At 45.5% G+C, this 20106-nt stretch overlaps 1 protein-coding gene across 1 annotated transcript in view; it reads left to right on the top strand.

The window, feature by feature from the left end:
- The window catches only part of LOC126485025 (zwei Ig domain protein zig-8-like), a 233371-nt gene that overhangs the window by 130245 nt on the left and 83020 nt on the right, over positions 1-20106 (top strand). The window contains exons 4-5 of the mRNA XM_050108630.1: positions 6394-6502; positions 11767-12057. Of these exons, the coding sequence (XP_049964587.1) occupies positions 6394-6502; positions 11767-12057 (400 nt within the window). The remainder of the gene's footprint in view (positions 1-6393; positions 6503-11766; positions 12058-20106) is intronic.

Genomic DNA, 20106 nt, shown 5'->3' with positions numbered 1-20106 from the left:
TACAGTGGAAATTAAAATGTATTGTGTTGCTTCTCCTGGTCCAAGTTGGCCTGTTTGATGCCGTAAACCCTCTCGCCCCCCTCCCCCCCCCCCCCCCCGACTCCCTCCAAAGTAATTCTGTCTGAGAAGTCAGACGGAATTTGACTCCAAAACGCATAACTGTGTGACAGCGTTCCTTTACTGCGTATGGGGTTGATCTGAGATCCACGTAGGATATACTAAACGGTTTGGGAAGAGACAAATTTGTAGATATATCGAAGTCATATAGGCTGAAGAGAGGATTAAGATTGCATAAATGTGGTAGTGGAGGAATGCGATAGCCACCATGGGCCAGCAACTGCTTGTACGGATGGAAAGTAATTAAAAAGCATGTATACAGTTGGTAATGTTAATACACTCGCGCGCCACGGGGGATAAATATTTATTGATGCCTTGGGTTCAGAGATCGAGTAAGTGTCGTGTGTCGCCGAGGTGGGACCAGCCAGTGTGAGCACGTCAGGCAGCGGGGCGCCTGGGAACGCGTGGCGGGTTGCCTGCCGTCGCGCTCAAAGGCGGCTCAGCGGCGTAGCAGCCCCTGGCAGCAGGGTAGACCGGGCTTCATTAGCTGCCATCCATCAGGCTCGTCGCAGACAAACAGCGCCCCGCATAAGGCGAAGGCGGTGGCGGCGGCCGCGGCGTGCTGCTCCGCACCGCCGAGCCCTCCATCACGGGGGATTTCGCGCGCGCCGCTCCTGACCTGCACAGATAAGGAGGCGACTTTTTAACTTCCCGCCGCCCGTATTACGCTATAATAGGCTGGGCCTATAAAAAAAGGGGAAGGGTCTCACGTCACGTTAAAAGGGCGCTGCCAGCTAGGTCCCTGCAGATGGAGAGAACTATTGGACAAGGATGGCACGTAACCCATTCGCTGTGACCATAGTCGTATACTCCCTAAGATAGAAGTTCCTTGGGAACAAATAACAGAATAATGCTCATAATAGAACCGTTCACGCAGACATATAATTGTACACGTTAAGAAGTAAAAAGCTATTCACCACGAAAGAATTATTCAAATGACACGGAAATCAACAGATATAATGTACATATACACACAAATAAATAATTAAAACTTTTGAAAAATTGTGTGATTTATTCAAGAAAAACAGCGACACATCTTGTGCACGTCAGTAACGCCTTTTTTTCTCTGTCTCTTATGCAAGCTGTTATTAGACTTGGCATTGACTGATAGGGTCGTTCGATGTCCTCTGAGGGATATTGTGTTAAATTCTGTTCAGACTGCGCGTTAGATAAAACCCCGAGCTGGGGGAAGGACCTTTTCCACAACGCTCCTAATCTCCCCAACTGAGGAGAAATCGGGCGATTTTGCTGGCCAAGGTATGATTTGGAAAGCACAAATACAAGCAACAGAACCTTTCCCCGTATGCAAGCGGGCATTATTTTTCTGTAATGTAAGCCGAAGATGGCTTGCCATGAGGCGCAACAAAACAGGGCGTAGAATATTGCCGAGCTATCGCTGTCCTGGAAGATTACCGCGGGTGGCTACCAAAGGGTTCCTCCAATGAAGAAAAATGACACCCCAGGCCATTACTCCAAGCTGTCGGGCCGAATGTCAGGCGGCAGTGAGGCTGATATCCCACCTCTGTCCGGGGTGTCGCCAGACACTTTTTCGGCCTGGAATTTCATTGCCTCGAATTGTATTGTCTTCAACGGTGAATCCAGCTTCGAAATGAAGCCCGATAACGAAAGAAGACGTGTCTGGAGATGTCCCAGACAAAGATGATATATGACCCGAATGTCGCCCGCCATACTGCTTTACAACCAGGAGAGACAGCCATTTTACTGGAAGACGCATTTGGATCTCATCCGCGATACCCTTACAACACAGCGATATGTCAAGGATATTCGCCGCCCCGTTTTGATGCCCTTCATCGCGAGCCATCCTGGGCTTATATTTCCGCAAGATAAAGCACGCGGGCACATGGCAAGAGTTACTACTGTTCGTCTTCGTGCTTGCAATACTCTACCTCATCCAACAACATCGCAGTATCCCTGCTCATTTAAAAACGTCTGGAGAATTTTTCATATGGCCTTCCAAAGCCCGGGCTTTTGAACGATTTACTGCACGAATTGAACAAAATTTGGCGCGATAACTCGCAGGAGGAGATACAGCATCACTATGAATCAATGCCAAGCCGAATAATTGCTTCCATAAGGGCCAGAGGTGAAGCAAAACCTTACCTACTTGCTCAGTTGCCAGTTTATGCACATCACATCTATCTAACTAAGTTCCATTAACATAATTCCTTTTCTTTCTTTATTTGAGTGTTTTTTGTGCCGCCATCGCGTCGTGCTTCGTCTATTATAGAATTAATTTTCACTCTGCTTGCGAAATATGCACTGGTCTGAAATTTCATGGCCGATTATAACTTTCTGGTAGGCAGAAACTTGAACCACGAAACTTTACGTATAGCCTGAAAGTGTTCTTCTGACTTACCTATGTAGAAACTGCCCGTGACCTACTCTCGTAGACGTACTTTCCCAGTATTTCTTTCGAACTTTTCAGAATTCGCGAAACTTCTCTGCATAGTTTCCGGGACAAGCACTCCTGATGGGAACGGTTTATTGGAGAAGAAGCGTAGCCACCGGCTAGGTGCTTGTTTCCAAAATGACATTTCACTCAGCACCAGAGTGTGCACTGATCCTAAATTCCTCTCCTACTTTCGTACGACTAGAATGGTCGAGAGTTAGAAAAATACTTCTGTTGAAAAATACTGACACCTTTATTGAAACTCTAACGTGTTAAAATGAAACGACCAAGAAGGACAAAAATGAACACATGAGTCACACGCAGTTTATAACACCTCTGAGTCAACGAGCATTGCGCTCTAATTTAAATATATGGCCGAATGCGTCCGATTACAGGAATTGTGAAACGAACCCTGTCGTCCAGGACCGCGTATCACAAAGGGTGCAGAATCACCACGAGATGGGGAAACACATAGGCATCTATTGTCTATTGAGGCCTAAGTGTTGTAGTGTGCGAGTGAGACAAACGACAACCTACGTCATAGGGAAACCCAGTGGAATCCGTTTGTGGCCGAGGAGACGTAGCAGTGTTAAATATGGCGGACCTAAGATCGGCCATAAAGGGGAACATTTATGAAAACGACTTAATTCTGTGGTAATGCAGGGTATCAAGAGACAGTAATTTTAATCTGTCATTCTCCATAAATTTTCATTGCGATTCCAATAAAACTTGTATATTGATCATGTATACAGTAGTTTAGGATTTACTGTTAAATTGAAGTTAACAAGTTTTGTAACAAAGACCTGTATACTAAAATCTGAACGCTGTGGTAGATATTAACGATCGACATGGCATGTAGAAGCGCATCGTTAAAATGACAGCTGTGGCAAATATCAACTTGGTAACTTTATTTGTCTAAAATATATAGTGCCTTTAAACTATCAGTATTATCACTTAAGCATTAGATCATCGTTTCCTCCACACAAAACACAACGAACGATGACAGCATAACACTTTATTGAATCATTAGGTAATAGAATATTTGTAGTAAAGTTTAGTGCTTAATACCTACCTTTGTTCTTTATTTATTTATCAGAAAGCACATAGGTGCAATGCTATTGGCCGTGACATTCAAAGTTAAGAAGGAAATTGTATTGGTTTATGTAAAAGGATTTAACGTTTCTTATGTAATATATATTATTCTTACTTTATTTAGGACACGAAAGTGGTCAAGCTTTGATTATTTAAATATGTTAAAGTGTACAAAAATATAGAATAAGCTGCAGCAAATGAAATGGACGGCTTCAGGAAAGGGAACTGTACTAGTCAGTTGAGCGAGAATGTCAGGCGCGCGGGTAGCGCGGCCTGGGACGAGCAGAGGGACAATGCTGGAGGAGACGTGAAAGCGAACGTTCAGTCTTTCGGTAGGTAGGAAGTGAAACGAATTAGAAAACATCGCGTTGTGTGGTATCGTGGGACATAGTCTCTGAGTGGTGAGCAGCCGCGCGCCTGGTGTGAACTCTAACTTTTCGTGTAGTTAAGGAGGCGCAGTATTGGACTTGCGTTTAGCGATGAGACTGTGTATGGTCGAACGGTATCAAATAGATATGCACTCGAGTGTCACAGTAGCTCTAAATAAGACCTCTTTCACCATTAGTTTGTTTTCTGAATAAACATTATTCCAACCAAATCGCAACTGTGTGGCCTACGTCGTTTATGGGTCGTTAATGTAATTCCCGATGTTATTATTACTGTTATTATATGTTATGTTAACTTTGCATTTCCCTAACTTGCCATCAGCCAGACAATTTAACCAAAGGGGCATATGTGTCTAATTTAGGGCGATTAACGTGACACGTGCAGCTCATCCCCTAGACGAGTTTGAGCCAAGACTTTTCTAAAAGAAAGCTCGCACACCTAACAGCAACAAGACAGTATGACAAAGTTTTCTAAATAGCGCTATGTGTCTGATTATGAGTGTCTGATTAGAAGTGAAGCTCCATGCGCTCCAGTAAAAGTCACTATTAAGTCGTGGCATGGGATCAAAGTATGATGCCGGATGTTGTTATGTAATATTTTTTCGTGAAATATGTGTACTAGTGCAGCAAGCAACAAAAGGTTTTTAGTCAGTATGGTACTCAACAAGTGGCAGACCGATGGTAGTCTCTACATGTTCAATGGGTTACTCGTCGAAACCGTAGTTTTGGAAATTGTACTGAAGTTAGAAGAACGTTGCAGAAACTTTTACCACTCTGGTTAGTTCGTTTGTTGCTCAACTAACCGTCATATTCTCCAGCTGTTTATAATCATATTCTCGGTACAATTAATAATTTAAACTTTCTTTTCCCTTAGCTGATTGAATTAATCGGTATTAATCTTAAACAGTACGATGTATTCAGAAGTGCGTTCCATTATATCGAACTACTCGAGATGAACAGATGACGTTCACAGAGTCACAAAACCTGCTCCGCTCACTGCCATCGCCTACCACCGTCTAAAGATCGTCACATTCTGACCGAAACCGAAACCACCACGAAAAATGTTCTCAGATATTACTTCGTTTTTAATTTTCTGCGATAGAAACACTTTTGAAACGCTTTTCATTTCTTCTTCCCAGCCGGCCGCTGTGGGCGAGCGGTTCTGGCCACTTGAGTCAGGAACCACGCGACTGCTACGGTCACAGGTTAGAATCTTGCCTCTGGCATGGATGAGTGTTATGTCCTTAGGTTAGTTAGGTTTAAGTAGTTCTAAGTTCTAGGGGACTGATGACCTCAGATGTTATGTCCCATAGTGTTCAGAGCCATTTGAATCTTCTTCCCAGGATTTGGGATGGCGACGTTTCAATTCTATAAAATCTTGTTCTTCAGACGTACCCTTTCGGGACTTTTCTTCAGTGTCGTATCACTACTACTTGATTTCAGTACAGGCCTGTTACGGAAGATATATTTCTTCACCTATACCAGTATGCTTCTGATATACTCATTGAATAAATTTTATAATGTAACTTCTACAAAATTCAGTACTTATAGAAAGCTTGTGAAGTGCAAACGGTTTCCTTCCTTTAGGAAACACTAACGTTTGTTGAGTGTTCAGCTCAATAAAAAATACATGTGAACAGATATCTTGCATTACCAGGTTTGATGCGCATCTCTCTGTCCAGCTTTAAGTACACACTCGCTTGTGAAGTGCAAACGGTTTCCTTCCTTTAGGAAACACTAACGTTTGTTGAGTGTTCAGCTCAATAAAAAATACATGTGAACAGATATCTTGCATTACCAGTTTTGATGCGCATCTCTCTGTCCACCTTTAAGTACACACTCGCATTCCGGGGGGACGTTCGTTCAAAACCGTATCCAGCCATTCTGATTTAGGTTTCCCGTGATTTCCCTAAATCGCCTAAGGAAAATGCTCAATACGAGCTTGTGCTCCGTCGCTAATGACCATGCTGTCAACGGAACGTTAAACAGTAAACTTATCCTCCTCCTCATCCTCCTCCTCCTCCTCCTCGAGAGAGAGAGAGAGAAAGAGAGACTGTGAGAATCAACCCCGTTCAATCAGCCATGTGATAAGCCAGTACCCAACCACACAGACATAACTGTGTGTACTAACAACAGTGGCGAACATGAAACTGATGTTATTGGGATCAGTAATTAATGCAAATGAAATATAGTCTCAAATTTGCTACTGTGTACATTAGGTGAACAATTACATTGCCTCCACTGTGCTTGCTTTTATAGATGTGTGTCATACCAACGTTTCTACAACATTGCTGGAAGCATCTCATGATATAACGATTAAAGTAAAAATGTATAATGAACGACCCGCAAAAGAGTTTTAATTTTTTTCTCGCCCTTCTCTGTTCTCAGGACTGGACGCTGCAGATCAAGTATGTGCAGCAGCGTGATGCTGGTCTGTACGAATGCCAAGTGTCGTCACATCCGCCCACGTCTATCTTCATCGACCTCAGAGTAGTAGGTAGGTGTTTGCTTTTTTAAAAAGTGGAAGAGGTAATTAAGTTGTCAGATTCGTCTTACATGACAAGAAAAATCTATACCCATCTTTTACTGTATACTGAGTGTGTGACACTACTATGGACATCTGTAATCCATTAGCAGAGTATCCTGATCTAGTTACTTTCAAGCATGTCGGAAACATCCACAGATCTTAAATATTTTAGAAAAATTGACAGTTTTCTGAGTTCCTGTTAATATATCCAACAAACTATGTGAGATTAGTATGGTGTTTGTTCTATCAGACATGTCTGAAAGTACACACATATAATTACCCCAATCACAAGCCAAGGAACATTTCTGTGCGGACGTACACATGCGCTCGAACCCATGCGGAAACAGGTCTTGCCACGAGCATTGAGATTAATGGGCATGGAGCACTAGTAGTGTGCAGAGTAAGCTGAGAATGTGGATCTGCTGGGGGGCTTGCTCGAGATACGTCCCCGCAGCCGGGTTGATTCGTGTCTCCTCGCTGGCTTAGGGCTTGAAGCGCCTGCCTACTAAGCAAGAGATCCTGGGTTCGAATCCATGTCGATCACTCAATTTCATCTCTCCCTTTTTATTTCTCTTAACATTCCGTACACAGCTGATGTTTGTAAATAATTGAAATTTCATTCTTCGTGGTTGTTATGATCCACCATGGTGTTTGTTCTCTCAGCCATACACATACTAGAAAGAATAGTTGAGTCTCTTCGTTTACTAAGAGTTCCCCAGTTTTATGACATCACTGTAATCTCATTCCTATTATATCTTAACTCTTAATACTATCACCTTCGTTTCGCTTACCCTTAACCTCCATTCTCTGTCGAGTAGTGTCTTCATCCCATTCAGCAGCATCAGTAATCCTTTCTCATTAGCTCTGGGAATATTATTATCGTCATAATTTTTCTCACTGATATCCATCACTCCGAACTTTAATTCTACTTCTGAACATACTTTTTATTTACTTCTTTGTTTCTGAGACACCAAGATTGTACAGTAAATACTTCATCGTTGCAAGCATCCTTTGTAATTCAAACATTTTCCTTTTAGCCGTCCATTCTTGTTACTCCTTTTTCTTGCACTTATTATACAGTGTGACGAAGTATGAACGGCTCAGTATTCGGGAATATGACAGGAACGGTCGTTCAGAACAAAATGGTCTAGTAAACACGAATATGTTAAGAACTATGGGCAATTGCTTGATAAAAGTGATGTGTTTCACAGTGGCAAACACGAACAAGTGCTATTAGCTCTTAATGTATGCACTTTGGAGTCGAAGTTAACTAGACACATTTTTTCTTGTATTGGTCCATGCTCCCATCTCGCAAAATGTGGAAAGTGGAGAACGTGCAGTAGAAGCGCTTTGTTTCACAGTATCGAAGATGAAGAAGTGCTCACAGCTCTTAAGGTATGTGTTCTGGATTCCATATTACTAGCTATTATTGCTTCGACTGAACGTTACAGTCATCACTCAATACTGACTAATCCTCCTGGGACACCCTGTATGGTATCGTATATCCCTATAGGGACTGACTAATTTTATTAGAAATAAAAACTAATTGTACTGTCACACAAAACTACAAGACCCCCCCCCCACCCGCCCCCATTGGAAAGCCACCCACTTCCTTCTACACTGCACGGCTCGCCCATCAGAGGTTGCCCATCAGAGGTTGTAGTCTTCCCTAGGGAATGGGTGTGTGTAATTGTACTTTGCATAAGTTAGTTACATAGTGCGTAAATTTAGGGACTGATAACCTAGCAGCTTGATCTCAAAAGACCTTAACACAAATTTCCAATTTTTCCTTATACAGTGTCCTAACTTCGCCTCTCCTTATTCCTTCAACACCTGCAACGAACCACACTCCATCTACACCTCCATATGCAAAGCCGAACACCCACCCACCAAAACTGAGCTTACTGTCCCAGTTCGCCCTACTGACCAGCCCATCCACCCCAACAATTCAATCCGCCCTCCCCCTATTGTGGAAGACATCAACCAGTTCCTGACCATCGTCCAGAAAACATCCAGCCATTCCAATGCCCACACACTCTCCATCAGATTTCTCTTGCTGCATGCTCCATTTTCCATTTGAATACTTACGCTGCCTACTCCCACAATGAGGCCCACTTTACCTTCACCCACCTAGACACTGTCGTTTAAGACCCTCTCTCGTCCCCCATTGCTTTCCTCCCCACCCACCTTCTTGTGCATCAACAGTTTTGTCTCCTCTACCTAAACAATCGGTCTCTCCCTGCCAACGAATACCTCTTCATATATATATCTCTCAGCACTATGTCAACACCTTCATCCTTAATGAAACCTTCCTCCATCCTCACCATGTTGTCCGAACCTTTCCCTATCTCCTTCACCGCACCAACAATCATCTACACCTCGCCTGAGGTGGGGTCCATATTAGTCACCTCTAGCATCTCCCTCTCTGGCCAAAACCGCTGCTCCATGACCCAACTGAACACCTTCTCCTCAGCCTCTATTTCCCTCCCTCATCATCACCTATGCCACTATATCTGTTGCACAGCACCTTTACCCTACGACTTCATTTCCCACGTTGACCATACCTTCTCCACCTATGTCATTGCTGCTGACCTCAACATCCACAGCGGTGACCCTGCCATCCTTTGGTGAAGGCATAAGTTCCCTTACATCCTCCATGGTGACCTTGTTCTTCTCTCACAACACACCTATCCTGAAAGAAACTCCCCCACAGATGTTATCCTTGCTTCCCCGAACCTCCTTGGTCGTATCGCTGCAAATGTCATTGGTCTCATTGGTAGTGACCAACTCCCCATCCTTTTCACCATCTCCTCTGCCTGCGTCTCCCCAAGAGACCAACCCCCCCCCCCCACCCTGCTGCACCTCTGAAGTGCATCCATGATTACCACTGTGCCAACTGGGATACCTACCGGGAACCCATTGCTTCATAGGTCATAAACAACTGCCTTACCTTTTGGCATCCTATAACAAATCATCACTGATGCTGTGGAGGCCCTTGTTCGTACCAAACTCATCTGCCCTCACCACTCTACTCTTCCTCCACAGGCTGTCCTTCTTCTTTGTGAATCCAGCAGGCTCTACCACTCCTTCCTCCCCACCTGTCACTCGAATACACTCCTACACCATCAGCTATTACAGTGACATTCCCACCACCAGTCCTGACATCACACTCGTCCTCCACTCGAAATGATCATGATGATGTCACTTACTGTCACCTCAAGCAATCCCTCCTACCCTTCTTGGCTTCCCTTGCTAGACTGTACTGCATCCTCCTCTCCACTGGCTTTTACCCTGACCTGTGGAAGACTTCTTGTGTCCTGCTGTTCCCTAAACCCAACAAACCCCCTCTAACACCCCTTCGTATCATCCCATCTGCCTCACCCCTTTGTTCTGTAAAGTCTTCCACTCCATCCTCTCCCACCACATTCATCACCACCTTAATGAGCGCTACCTATTTCCCCTCACCCTGTGTGGCTTTCATCCCTCCAAATCTTCAACCTTACGAATCTCCTTTCCCTCCAACGTAACTCCCATCGCTCCACCATCTTTGTTTCCCTCAATCTCAGAATGCCTACGACCACGCCTGGCATCCCAGGCCCCTCTTCTAATTCCTGACCTATGCTCTCCCCATCAATTTTGTCCATCTCGTTGCTTCCTTCCTCTCCAATCGTGTCTCTTATGGCACTATCCACAGTTCTACCTCCCGTATTTGCTATTAGCACCATCAGTGTGCCCCAAGGCCCCATCCTTTCCCCTCTCCTCTATGTCTTGCATACTACCGATATGCTCATACCTCCCCTCCCTTTTCATCTCCTCCAGTTTGATGATGGCATCGCCTTCCTGTCGCTTCATATAACCTCCAAAGGTCCCAACATGCCCTCCAAACCTACCCTGAGCAGTTCACCACTTGGTGCAACCAGTGGTTCCTTCGTACCATCCCCTCAAAGACTCAGGCAATCATCATAGCCTGCACCACTGGCTCCTTCCAACTCCACGATTTTTACCAAACCATTTGTGGTCATCCTATCCACTTCACTCCTACCCTAACATAACTTTGCCTCACAGTTGACTGTCACTTCACCTCAACTCCCCATATCCTCATGATCCAACACAAAACCAACAATAGAATCCACCTCTTGATACTCCTGTCAGACATATTTTTACCATCCTTCACACCTATAAATCCATGATCCACCACATCCTTTGTCTATCCCGCATCACTTAGATGTTCACCCCTCCCAGATTCTATCCAAATCTTAGAACGCCATGCACTCAGCAACATCTTCCATATCCGCCTGCTGCCCCCCCCCCCCCACAAGGACCCTCAATGACCTTATCCCCATTCTGCGTCTTTCCCTTTTCATCACCCATAGACTCCATCCCTCCCCCTACCCCCCTGGCCCACTTCCTCTCTACTCCAATACAACCTCCAGCACCTACCACTGCCGTATGATGAGCTTCGCCCTGACATTTACACCTCCTACCGACTCTAACCCCAGCTCCCCCCCCCCCCACTGCTCAGTGTTTCGTCTCCACCTCCCCTGCCCTTCCCCTGAGTCGGTTTCCTCCCTCCTACAACCCCTCCCTCTCCTGTGCGCCTTTCTGTGTCTCTGTGCCCCCTCCTGCCTCCTCTTTCTCTTTGTCTCCTGCCCTTCCTGCCTCCTGCCTCTTGGCGCACCCCCTGCCCCCTTTTTCTTCTTCCTCCCACCCCCCAGACCCCCCACATCTTCCTCCCCTCTTTTTCCCTCCCCTACAGCCTCCCACCCCTCAGCAGGTCCCTACCAGCAGTTTTAATTGATCAAATTTGTCCCATCGTTTACAATAATTTTTAAATGTCTCTCGCTGTGTGTGTTTTCATACTGTGGCCGAATTTTACTAGTATTTGAGTCGAGTTTCTTTAAAGTGCCCCACACATTGCCAGCTGTGATCTCTTAACTTCATGTCGACGTTTTAACTGTCCTCCATTGAATGCCTCTTTTTAGTATATATTTTAACTCCTACTATCCAAATACACTGTGTTTTCTATGCCCCCCATTATCGCATTTTTTATGTATGAGTTCCCCTTTCCAGGAAAAACTGATTTACAATTTCGTAGTCGATCCTGCTCCGGCAGTATGGTCTTTTTGCTCTCTATGCAGCATAATTATTTTGTACGAACATGAGAAATTACTATGATCACTTGTTGAAGGTTTGGATTGAGACCAAGCACCACTCTGTCCCTTCTACTTTTGCAGAGGCGAGAGCGGAGATCGCGGGGCCGTCGGAGAAGTACCTGAAGCTGGGCAGCGCGCTGCGATTGGTGTGCACGGTCCGGCAGAGCACGGAGCCGCCCGTCTACGTCTTCTGGTACCATAACAACCGCATGGTCAACTACGACGCCGACCGCGGCATCAACGTCACCACCGACCGACCAGCCAAGTCGAGCACGCTGCTGGTGCCCAGCGCCGCGCGCGAGCACTCCGGGAACTACTCGTGCGTGCCCAACGACGCGCAGCCGGCCAGCACCTACGTCCACATACTCAACGGTGAGCCCCGCCACGTTTGGCAACGCCACACTTTCCTTCCATTTTCTCTGTAGGTGTCTAAACTACTCAGTAGTATCAGATTATTAATACTGTGTGTAATTCATTTTAGAAATTTCAAGTACTTTATGATATCTGAATGAAATCTGATTTGAATGTCGATCAAAACACCTTCAGCCGTTTAAATTTACGGCCGTTATATTATTTGAGCAACCAGTTTCAGTGGTACATTATGTCACCTAAAGGCTCTCTGACCGACGTGAAGGAAGAATCCTACCTCTGGTCCAGTCAAAATATTGGCCCATATTCATCGACAGGTATCCGTACATTTTTAACTCGGTGATGCCTTAAAACATCACTTGTCATCCACGTCCGTCAGAGGGCCCGAAGATGGCGTAATGTAACGTTGAAACTTGTTGCTGAAATAAAATAACTGGAAATTTAGATGCCTGACGGTATTTGCTTCAGAAAATTTATACTGAACAGTGGAGGTCCCGCAACCGTCTGTATAAAGATGGATGGGCTCATAAATAAATCAATTTAGGTGTCTTTGAAGCGATCCTCTTCGGGTCATTCAACTACTCGGTCCAGGGAATTGTTTATTCTACTGGTTGTCTTAAAACATTATGTCAGAAACAATGAAAAGTTATTTTTATATCAAAATGTTAGAAATGTTATGATAAAAATATAGGTCTGAAAAACCTTCGTTATAGAGATGTGAAGGCATTTATTATTCATATAGCAAAAACAATACATTTACCATTTATGTATAAAAATTGCAGGAAGTGAGCGCCTCATGTTTCCACGCATCCCTTGGCCTGCTTTCCATACTTGTTGCGGAAAACACCTCACATGTTTCATATTTCATCACATCCATTTTGGTTACAGCCTCTGAGAGCAACGAGGACGGGCACAGGAATAGAGTACGTCAAGGATTTTAAGCCTCATGGAAGGAAGAAAACAATGTATTCAAATCTGACTATTTGATAACGCCTGCACTGGATTCCCCTCGGTCAGTCCACCTGGTCTGAAACTGATTATTGAGATACTAGGGAACTATCTGTGTAGAGTAAGGTGGAGCAATGTCATGTAGAACACTTTTTTGTTGAAGGGTGTCAAGTTAAACACCTTTCAGCCGTCAATTTTCAACCTTGTTTTATTTGGCAATCAGTTTCATCCTTTTACTACGCCACCTTCAGACCCATGACTGACTTGTAGGAGGAATTTACCTCGCTTGTGATCAAAACAGGGGCCACAAATACTGCTATTAGTAACTATTTGCTACAGTGAGCACTTCAACTATCACCTGCCGACGCGGTATCATCTGTGAGGCACTGATAACATTCCTGAAATGGAGCGGCCTGCACTGAGTCATGTACTAAATGCAATAGAGCACCTTTGGAATGAGTCAGAACGTCGAACTCGCTCTAGATCCCAGTGTCCCAAAATCACTACCATCCCTGGTTTTCGCTCTTGAGGAAGAATGGCCTGCCATTCCTGCACAGACAGTCAAATGCATCACTGAAATGTGTCCCCAGTGGAGCATAAGGTGATACAAAGACGAAGGTGAACACACTCCGTACTAATTTCCACTGGTGTATGTCTGCGTACTTTTGTCTGGATAGCTTAACTAGCACAGCGATGTGAATTGGAGACACGTGCAAAGGAAGAGGTAGGTTGGTTGCACATGACGACGAACTGGTGAATGAAATGATAATGTGACCACACGACGTCTTACCGCTAGTCTTGATACCGGTAGTGGGCCCTACAGAATTGTCAAGAGTGTTCTCTTAGCACCTCCGTCGAGAGGGAAACTTTAGAGGTTATATTCTAGCTAGAGGAGTGATGGAGTCTAAATCTAGTGGTGATTCATCCAGCCAGTCATACAGATCACTTGACAATTGTCCTCTTCCTTGTCTTAGTGTCTCAAGTAGCTTATCGACATAGTTACTGTAGCAACCAGGTGTGTGGTAAGACTGTCCACAGTTTCCTTTTGCGTCAGTGCACATGCTCCTGACTCCATGTACAAAGTTTTGGCTTGTATTCTTGCTTCAATCAGAATTCCTATATGTCACAAAATGGAATGCTCGCCATCTGTGAGGCAGCCGTGTGGTAACCATCGTGTGCAAACTGGCGACGGTGAGCTATACACGATCTATAGTCAGTTTCGAAAGTGACGCCAATATATTACGATAGACCTCTTTGCTCTATGCCATTGGTGTGCCACGAACAACAGCTGGAATTGGGCACTGTGCAGTGACCATCGTTTCAATTTTGTCCGTATTACATTCCAGGTGCTTTGGTGGTTAACCACGCAGTGTGATTGGTCCACAGAATGACATACAGCTTGTATGGCTCTCGATAATAGATCATACAAGTTTGTTAGTAATTTTTGCCCGATGTTTAAGTAAGGCTGTTGTGTGGATCGGTCTGCATCTCCGATTGAGTAAGCACTATCAAAGGTTGAAAATGAGGCCACTGCATCTGCCTCCACCACGAAAAGATCATCAATACCCGATTAAGTATGGTATTTTCTAGTTCGGTTGCAATTTATGCATTTAAAATGTAGGCCTATGTGTCACCTACGCGCTTCAGAGGTTTTCTGAAATACAAACATATTTAAAATTTAGGCTTACATACAGCGTCTTTCTGTAATACAGTGCAAAATTTTAACAGGACATAGAGGATGCCTCACTGAACAGTTAAAGATAGGGAACCTGGGAGGAGGCATAGGAATAAAAATACATTACTGTGTACTTTTATATTTACGTTAGTTATATTTAACCGCAAATATCCTCACCCACACAATGAAAGTACCTTTTGCATTGTGTCTTAATAAATGTGCTGGAAATGACGGCCATCAACCTCAATGCAAGCGTGTCATCGGCGAACAATATTATAACACACCCTGATAAATATCCGTGGTGTGTTTTGAATCACGTCACAGGTAGCTACAATTCTGGCTACTAATTCCATCTCCGTATCCAATGGGGTCTCATACACAAATGACTTTGGATATCCCGATAGTAAATAGTCAAGGGAGTTCAGGTCAGGTGAACTCACAGGCCGTTGAAAACGACCTCCTCTTCCAATCTAACGATCAGGTAATACAGAATTGAGACGGCTGCGTACTTCCACATTGGTGTGAGGCGGTTATCGGTCATATTTAATTCACGTAGTCTCACAAACACACAAGGATACGTTCTCCGACATCTCAGGTAGAACTCTTTGCACGAACCTCAACTACAGGTCGCCATTCAGATGGCCTACAGTATCATGACTTCCTAGTAAACAGGGTCGTCCTCCTTCTTTCCTTGCAGGAAGTAAAGATCTCCATATAAAAAATAACACAGTATGTGTAAACTTGTACACATATTAGTTGTAAATAAGCTGGAAAACAGTAATGCTAGACAAAGAGTAGAGAAGTACACTTCCATAATCCCCTTATGCTTCATTCTCCGATACCAGGTTCCCTACTTCAAATTGTTCAGTAGAGCTTTCTCTATGTCCTGTTGCTTTTTTGCACGCTCTTAGAGAGAGGCCATGTTGAGGTCCTCTGAGTCATGGCAGCAGCTGGCGGCCGAGACACAAGCAGCAGCAAGGAAGCAACAATTTTTGTCACATTTTATCAGTTCCTAACCAGGAGCGAATTATGTAAGTCCGTCTGTGTGCTTTTGAAGTTTAGTTTTTGAATTACTGCGTGTTATTCATTAGACACAGTTCTTGCGTTTTCGTCAGAGTCTACAGTAAATTTTCATAATGCGACCCGATCGCCGTTTATTTGTCTGCGTAGCGTAATTTTCCGCAGTGTCTAGTATAGATAGTAATTGTGATTGCTGTGTGCGTGTGCGACCTTAGTAGGTGACGCTTCGCTCTCAGCTCCTGGCGGATACACAGCTTGAGGCTGCAGTGGATGGGCAGCACTGTTGTGGACTGTCTGTGGGGATCCAAAGGACGTCCAACACGACCCACGAGTCCGCCGATCGGTCCGCACAGTAGCCAGCTCGGTTACTGAAACTTCCTGGCAGATTAAAACTGTGTGCCCGACAGAGACTCCAACTCGGTACCTTTGCCTTTCACGGGCAAGTGCTCTACCAACTGAGCTATCCATGTACGACTCACGCCCCGTCCTCAGAGATTTACTTCTGCCAGAGTCCAGTGCTCTACCAACTGAGCTACTCAAGCTCGACGCACAACTAGCCTTCACAATTTTACTTCTGCCAGTATCTCCTCTCCTACCTTCCAAAAACCAACGCACACTGCAGAGTGAAAATCTCATTCTGGAAACACCCTCCAGGCTGTGGCTAAGCCACGTCTCCAGAATATCCTTCTTTCCAGCAGTTCTAGCTCTGCTAGGTTCGAAGGAGAGCTTCTGTGAAGGTAGGGGATGAGATACTGGCAGAAGCAAAACTGTGAGAACGGGACGTGAGTCGTTCTTGGGTAGCTCTGTTGGTGGGGAACTTGCCCGTGAGAGGTAAAGGTCACGAGTTCGAGTCTTGGTCCAGCACACAGTTTTAATTTGCCAGGAAGAGGTCCACAACGCTGCAGAGTGAAAATCTCATTCAGCTCGGTTACTGTTTGCATTGAGGAATAACCCATAACCCGTGCTCGAGTCAGAGGTCGTCTCGGGTCGTGCTGACGGCGAAATACTTCAGTTGGGAGGTGAGGGGGGCAATGCAAAACCTCCTAGGTTAGTGTGACAAATAGAGTCCAGGCGATGTCCATGACTAACACTGTCTGGTAGCCGGATGCACTCGCAATTCCTGTTTCTGCGGAAATCTCTCAGCCTGCAAGATCCAGACAATCGAAGAGGGTGTGATTATTGATAGTTGGCATCTCTTACGTTAGGCGCCTTATGTGGCCTCTTAGGGACATGAATGCCAAGATGGCTAAGAAAGCCAATATGCATAGTGGGAGGAGTCATTCCAGACGTGGAACAGGCCCTCCCGAATGCCATGAAGAGCACAGGGCGCAGCAAACTCTAGAAGGTAGCTCACGTCGGTACCAACGATGTATGTCACCTCGGATCAGAATAGATTCTTTCTGCTTACGAACGGCTATCAGTAATGCTAAAAGCTGCCACCCTTACTATCGCGTTGAAAGCAGAGTCCACCATTTGCAGCATAGTCGACAGGACCGATTGCGGACCTCGGATACAGAGCCGAGTGGAGGGTCTGAATCAGAGGATCGGACGATTCTGCGACAGTCTACACTCCTGGAAATGGAAAAAAGAACACATTGACACCGGTGTGTCAGACCCACCATACATGCTCCGGACACTGCGAGAGGGCTGTACAAGCAATGATCACACGCACGGCACAGCGGACACACCAGGAACCGCGGTGTTGGCCGTCGAATGGCGCTAGCTGCGCAGCATTTGTGCACCGCCGCCGTCAGTGTCAGCCAGTTTGCCGTGGCATACGGAGCTCCATCGCAGTCTTTAACACTGGTAGCATGCCGCGACAGCGTGGACGTGAACCGTATGTGCAGTTGACGGACTTTGAGCGAGGGCGTATAGTGGGCATGCGGGAGGCCGGGTGGACGTACCGCCGAATTGCTCAACACGTGGGGCGTGAGGTCTCCACAGTACATCGATGTTGTCGCCAGTGGTCGGCGGAAGGTGCACGTGCCCGTCGACCTGGGACCGGACCGCAGCGACGCACGGATGCACGCCAAGACCGTAGGATCCTACGCAGTGCCGTAGGGGACCGCACCGCCACTTCCCAGCAAATTAGGGACACTGTTGCTCCTGGGGTATCGGCGAGGACCATTCGCAACCGTCTCCATGAAGCTGGGCTACGGTCCCGCACACCGTTAGGGCCTCTTCCGCTCACGCCCCAACATCGTGCAGCCCGCCTCCAGTGGTGTCGCGACAGGCGTGAATGGAGGGACGAATGGAGACGTGTCGTCTTCAGCGATGAGAGTCGCTTCTGCCTTGGTGCCAATGATGGTCGTATGCGTGTTTGGCGCCGTGCAGGTGAGCGCCACAATCAGGACTGCATACGACCGAGGCACACAGGGCCAACACCCGGCATCATTGTGTGGGGAGCGATCTCCTACACTGGCCGTACACCTCTGGTGATCCTCGAGGGGACACTGAATAGTGCACGGTACATCCAAACCGTCACCGAACCCATCGTTCTACCATTCCTAGACCGGCAAGGGAACTTGCTGTTCCAACAGGACAATGCACGTCCGCATGTATCCCGTGCCACCCAACGTGCTCTAGAAGGTGTAAGTCAACTACCCTGGCCAGCAAGATCTCCGGATCTGTCCCCCATTGAGCATGTTTGGGACTGGATGAAGCGTCGTCTCACGCGGTCTGCACGTCCAGCACGAACGCTGGTCCAACTGAGGCGCCAGGTGGAAATGGCAGGGCAAGCCGTTCCACAGGACTACATCCAGCATCTCTACGATCGTCTCCATGGGAGAATAGCAGCCTGCATTGCTGCGAAAGGTGGATATACACTGTAGTAGTGCTGACATTGTGCATGCTCTGTTGCCTGTGTCTATGTGCCTGTGGTTCTGTCAGTGTGATCATGTGATGTATCTGACCCCAGGAATGTGTCAATAAAGTTTCCCCTTCCTGGGACAATGAATTCACGGTGTTCTTATTTCAATTTCCAGGAGTGTATGTTGGAGAATCCTCTACTTGCGTCACAGGGCTGTGGCGTTTAAGATACAGCTACATAGGTCTGGAGGTCACTACACGCAGGAGGCGGCTTCACGGACAGTTGGCGTGGACTGGTTTTCGAGAAACACATAAAGGACTTCCATCTCAAAGGGCGCAGGTCGAACACTGGCAGAACGTAGATCTAAGAACCATTGGTATAACAGCTGTAAATTGTCGTTACTGTGTTGGGAAAGTACCAGGGCTCCAAGCGCTAATAGAAACCACTGATGCTCAAATTCTAAGAGGCACTAAAGCTGAAGGTAAGTTCAGCTGAAATTTTTGCGAAGAACCTAATTGTGTTCAAAAAAACACAGCTGGCGGTGGAGTGTTTCTTGATGATTAAAGGAGTTTATCTTGTAAAGAAATTGAAGTAGACAGTTCCTGTTAGTTAGTATTGGTAGAGGTCATTCTTGGCAACCGGAATAGAGCAATAATTGGATGCCTTTACCGACCTCCCAACTCAGATGATAAAGCTGCTGAAAGATTCAAAGAAAACTTAAGTCTAATTTCAAACACTTACCCGACTCATACAATTACAGATTGTTGTGGGTTCCATTTACCCTCGATATGTTGGCGAGAATAAATGTTTAAATATGGAGGTAACTATAAAACATCATCCGAAATTGAGCTAACGGCCCTGTCTTAAAATTATTTCGAACAGTTAATTCTTGAGCGCATTCGAATAGTAAGCGGTTGACAAAACACACTTGACCTCTTAGCAACAATCAATTATGAGCTAATAACGAGCAACAAAACGGATACAGGGATTAGTGAACGCAGGGATATCGTAGCCAGACTGAATATTGTAACTCCCAAATCCTCCAAAAATAAATGAAAAATATACTTGTTCAGAAAGACAGACAAAATTTCTCTTGACGCCTTTCTGAGAGGCAATTTCCACTCCTCCCAAATCAACAATGTAAGTGTAGACAAGAAGTGGCTTGATTTCAGAGAACTAATATCAGCAGCAATTTAAATATTTATACCAAATAAATCAACTAACGACGGAGCTTAGCCCCCTGGTATACAAAACGAGTCAGAACACTGTTGCAGAAACAACGACAAATCATGCCAAATTGAAACGAACGCTAAATCCCCAAGAATGGACATCTTGGTATACTAGCGGCAAGACACAGTGAATGCCTTCTCCGTGCGATAGCAATATAAATACAATCGATGACAGTGTTGCTAAAGCAGGGTTACTCAACACAGTCGTTAGAAATTCCTTCACCAAGGAAGACGAAGTAAATATTTCATAATTCTAATGAAGAGGAATTGCCAACATAACTTAGAAGCAGATAACGTCGGAGTAGTGAAGTAACTTAATTCACTTAATAAGAGCAAGTCTCTCTGTCCAGACAGTATATCAATTAGGTTCC

This window comes from Schistocerca serialis, chromosome 6, assembly GCF_023864345.2.
Source record: "Schistocerca serialis cubense isolate TAMUIC-IGC-003099 chromosome 6, iqSchSeri2.2, whole genome shotgun sequence".
NCBI lineage: Eukaryota > Metazoa > Arthropoda > Insecta > Orthoptera > Acrididae > Schistocerca > Schistocerca serialis.
Note: the sequence above shows the minus strand (reverse complement) of the source record. Positions and strands in the feature narration are given on the sequence as shown.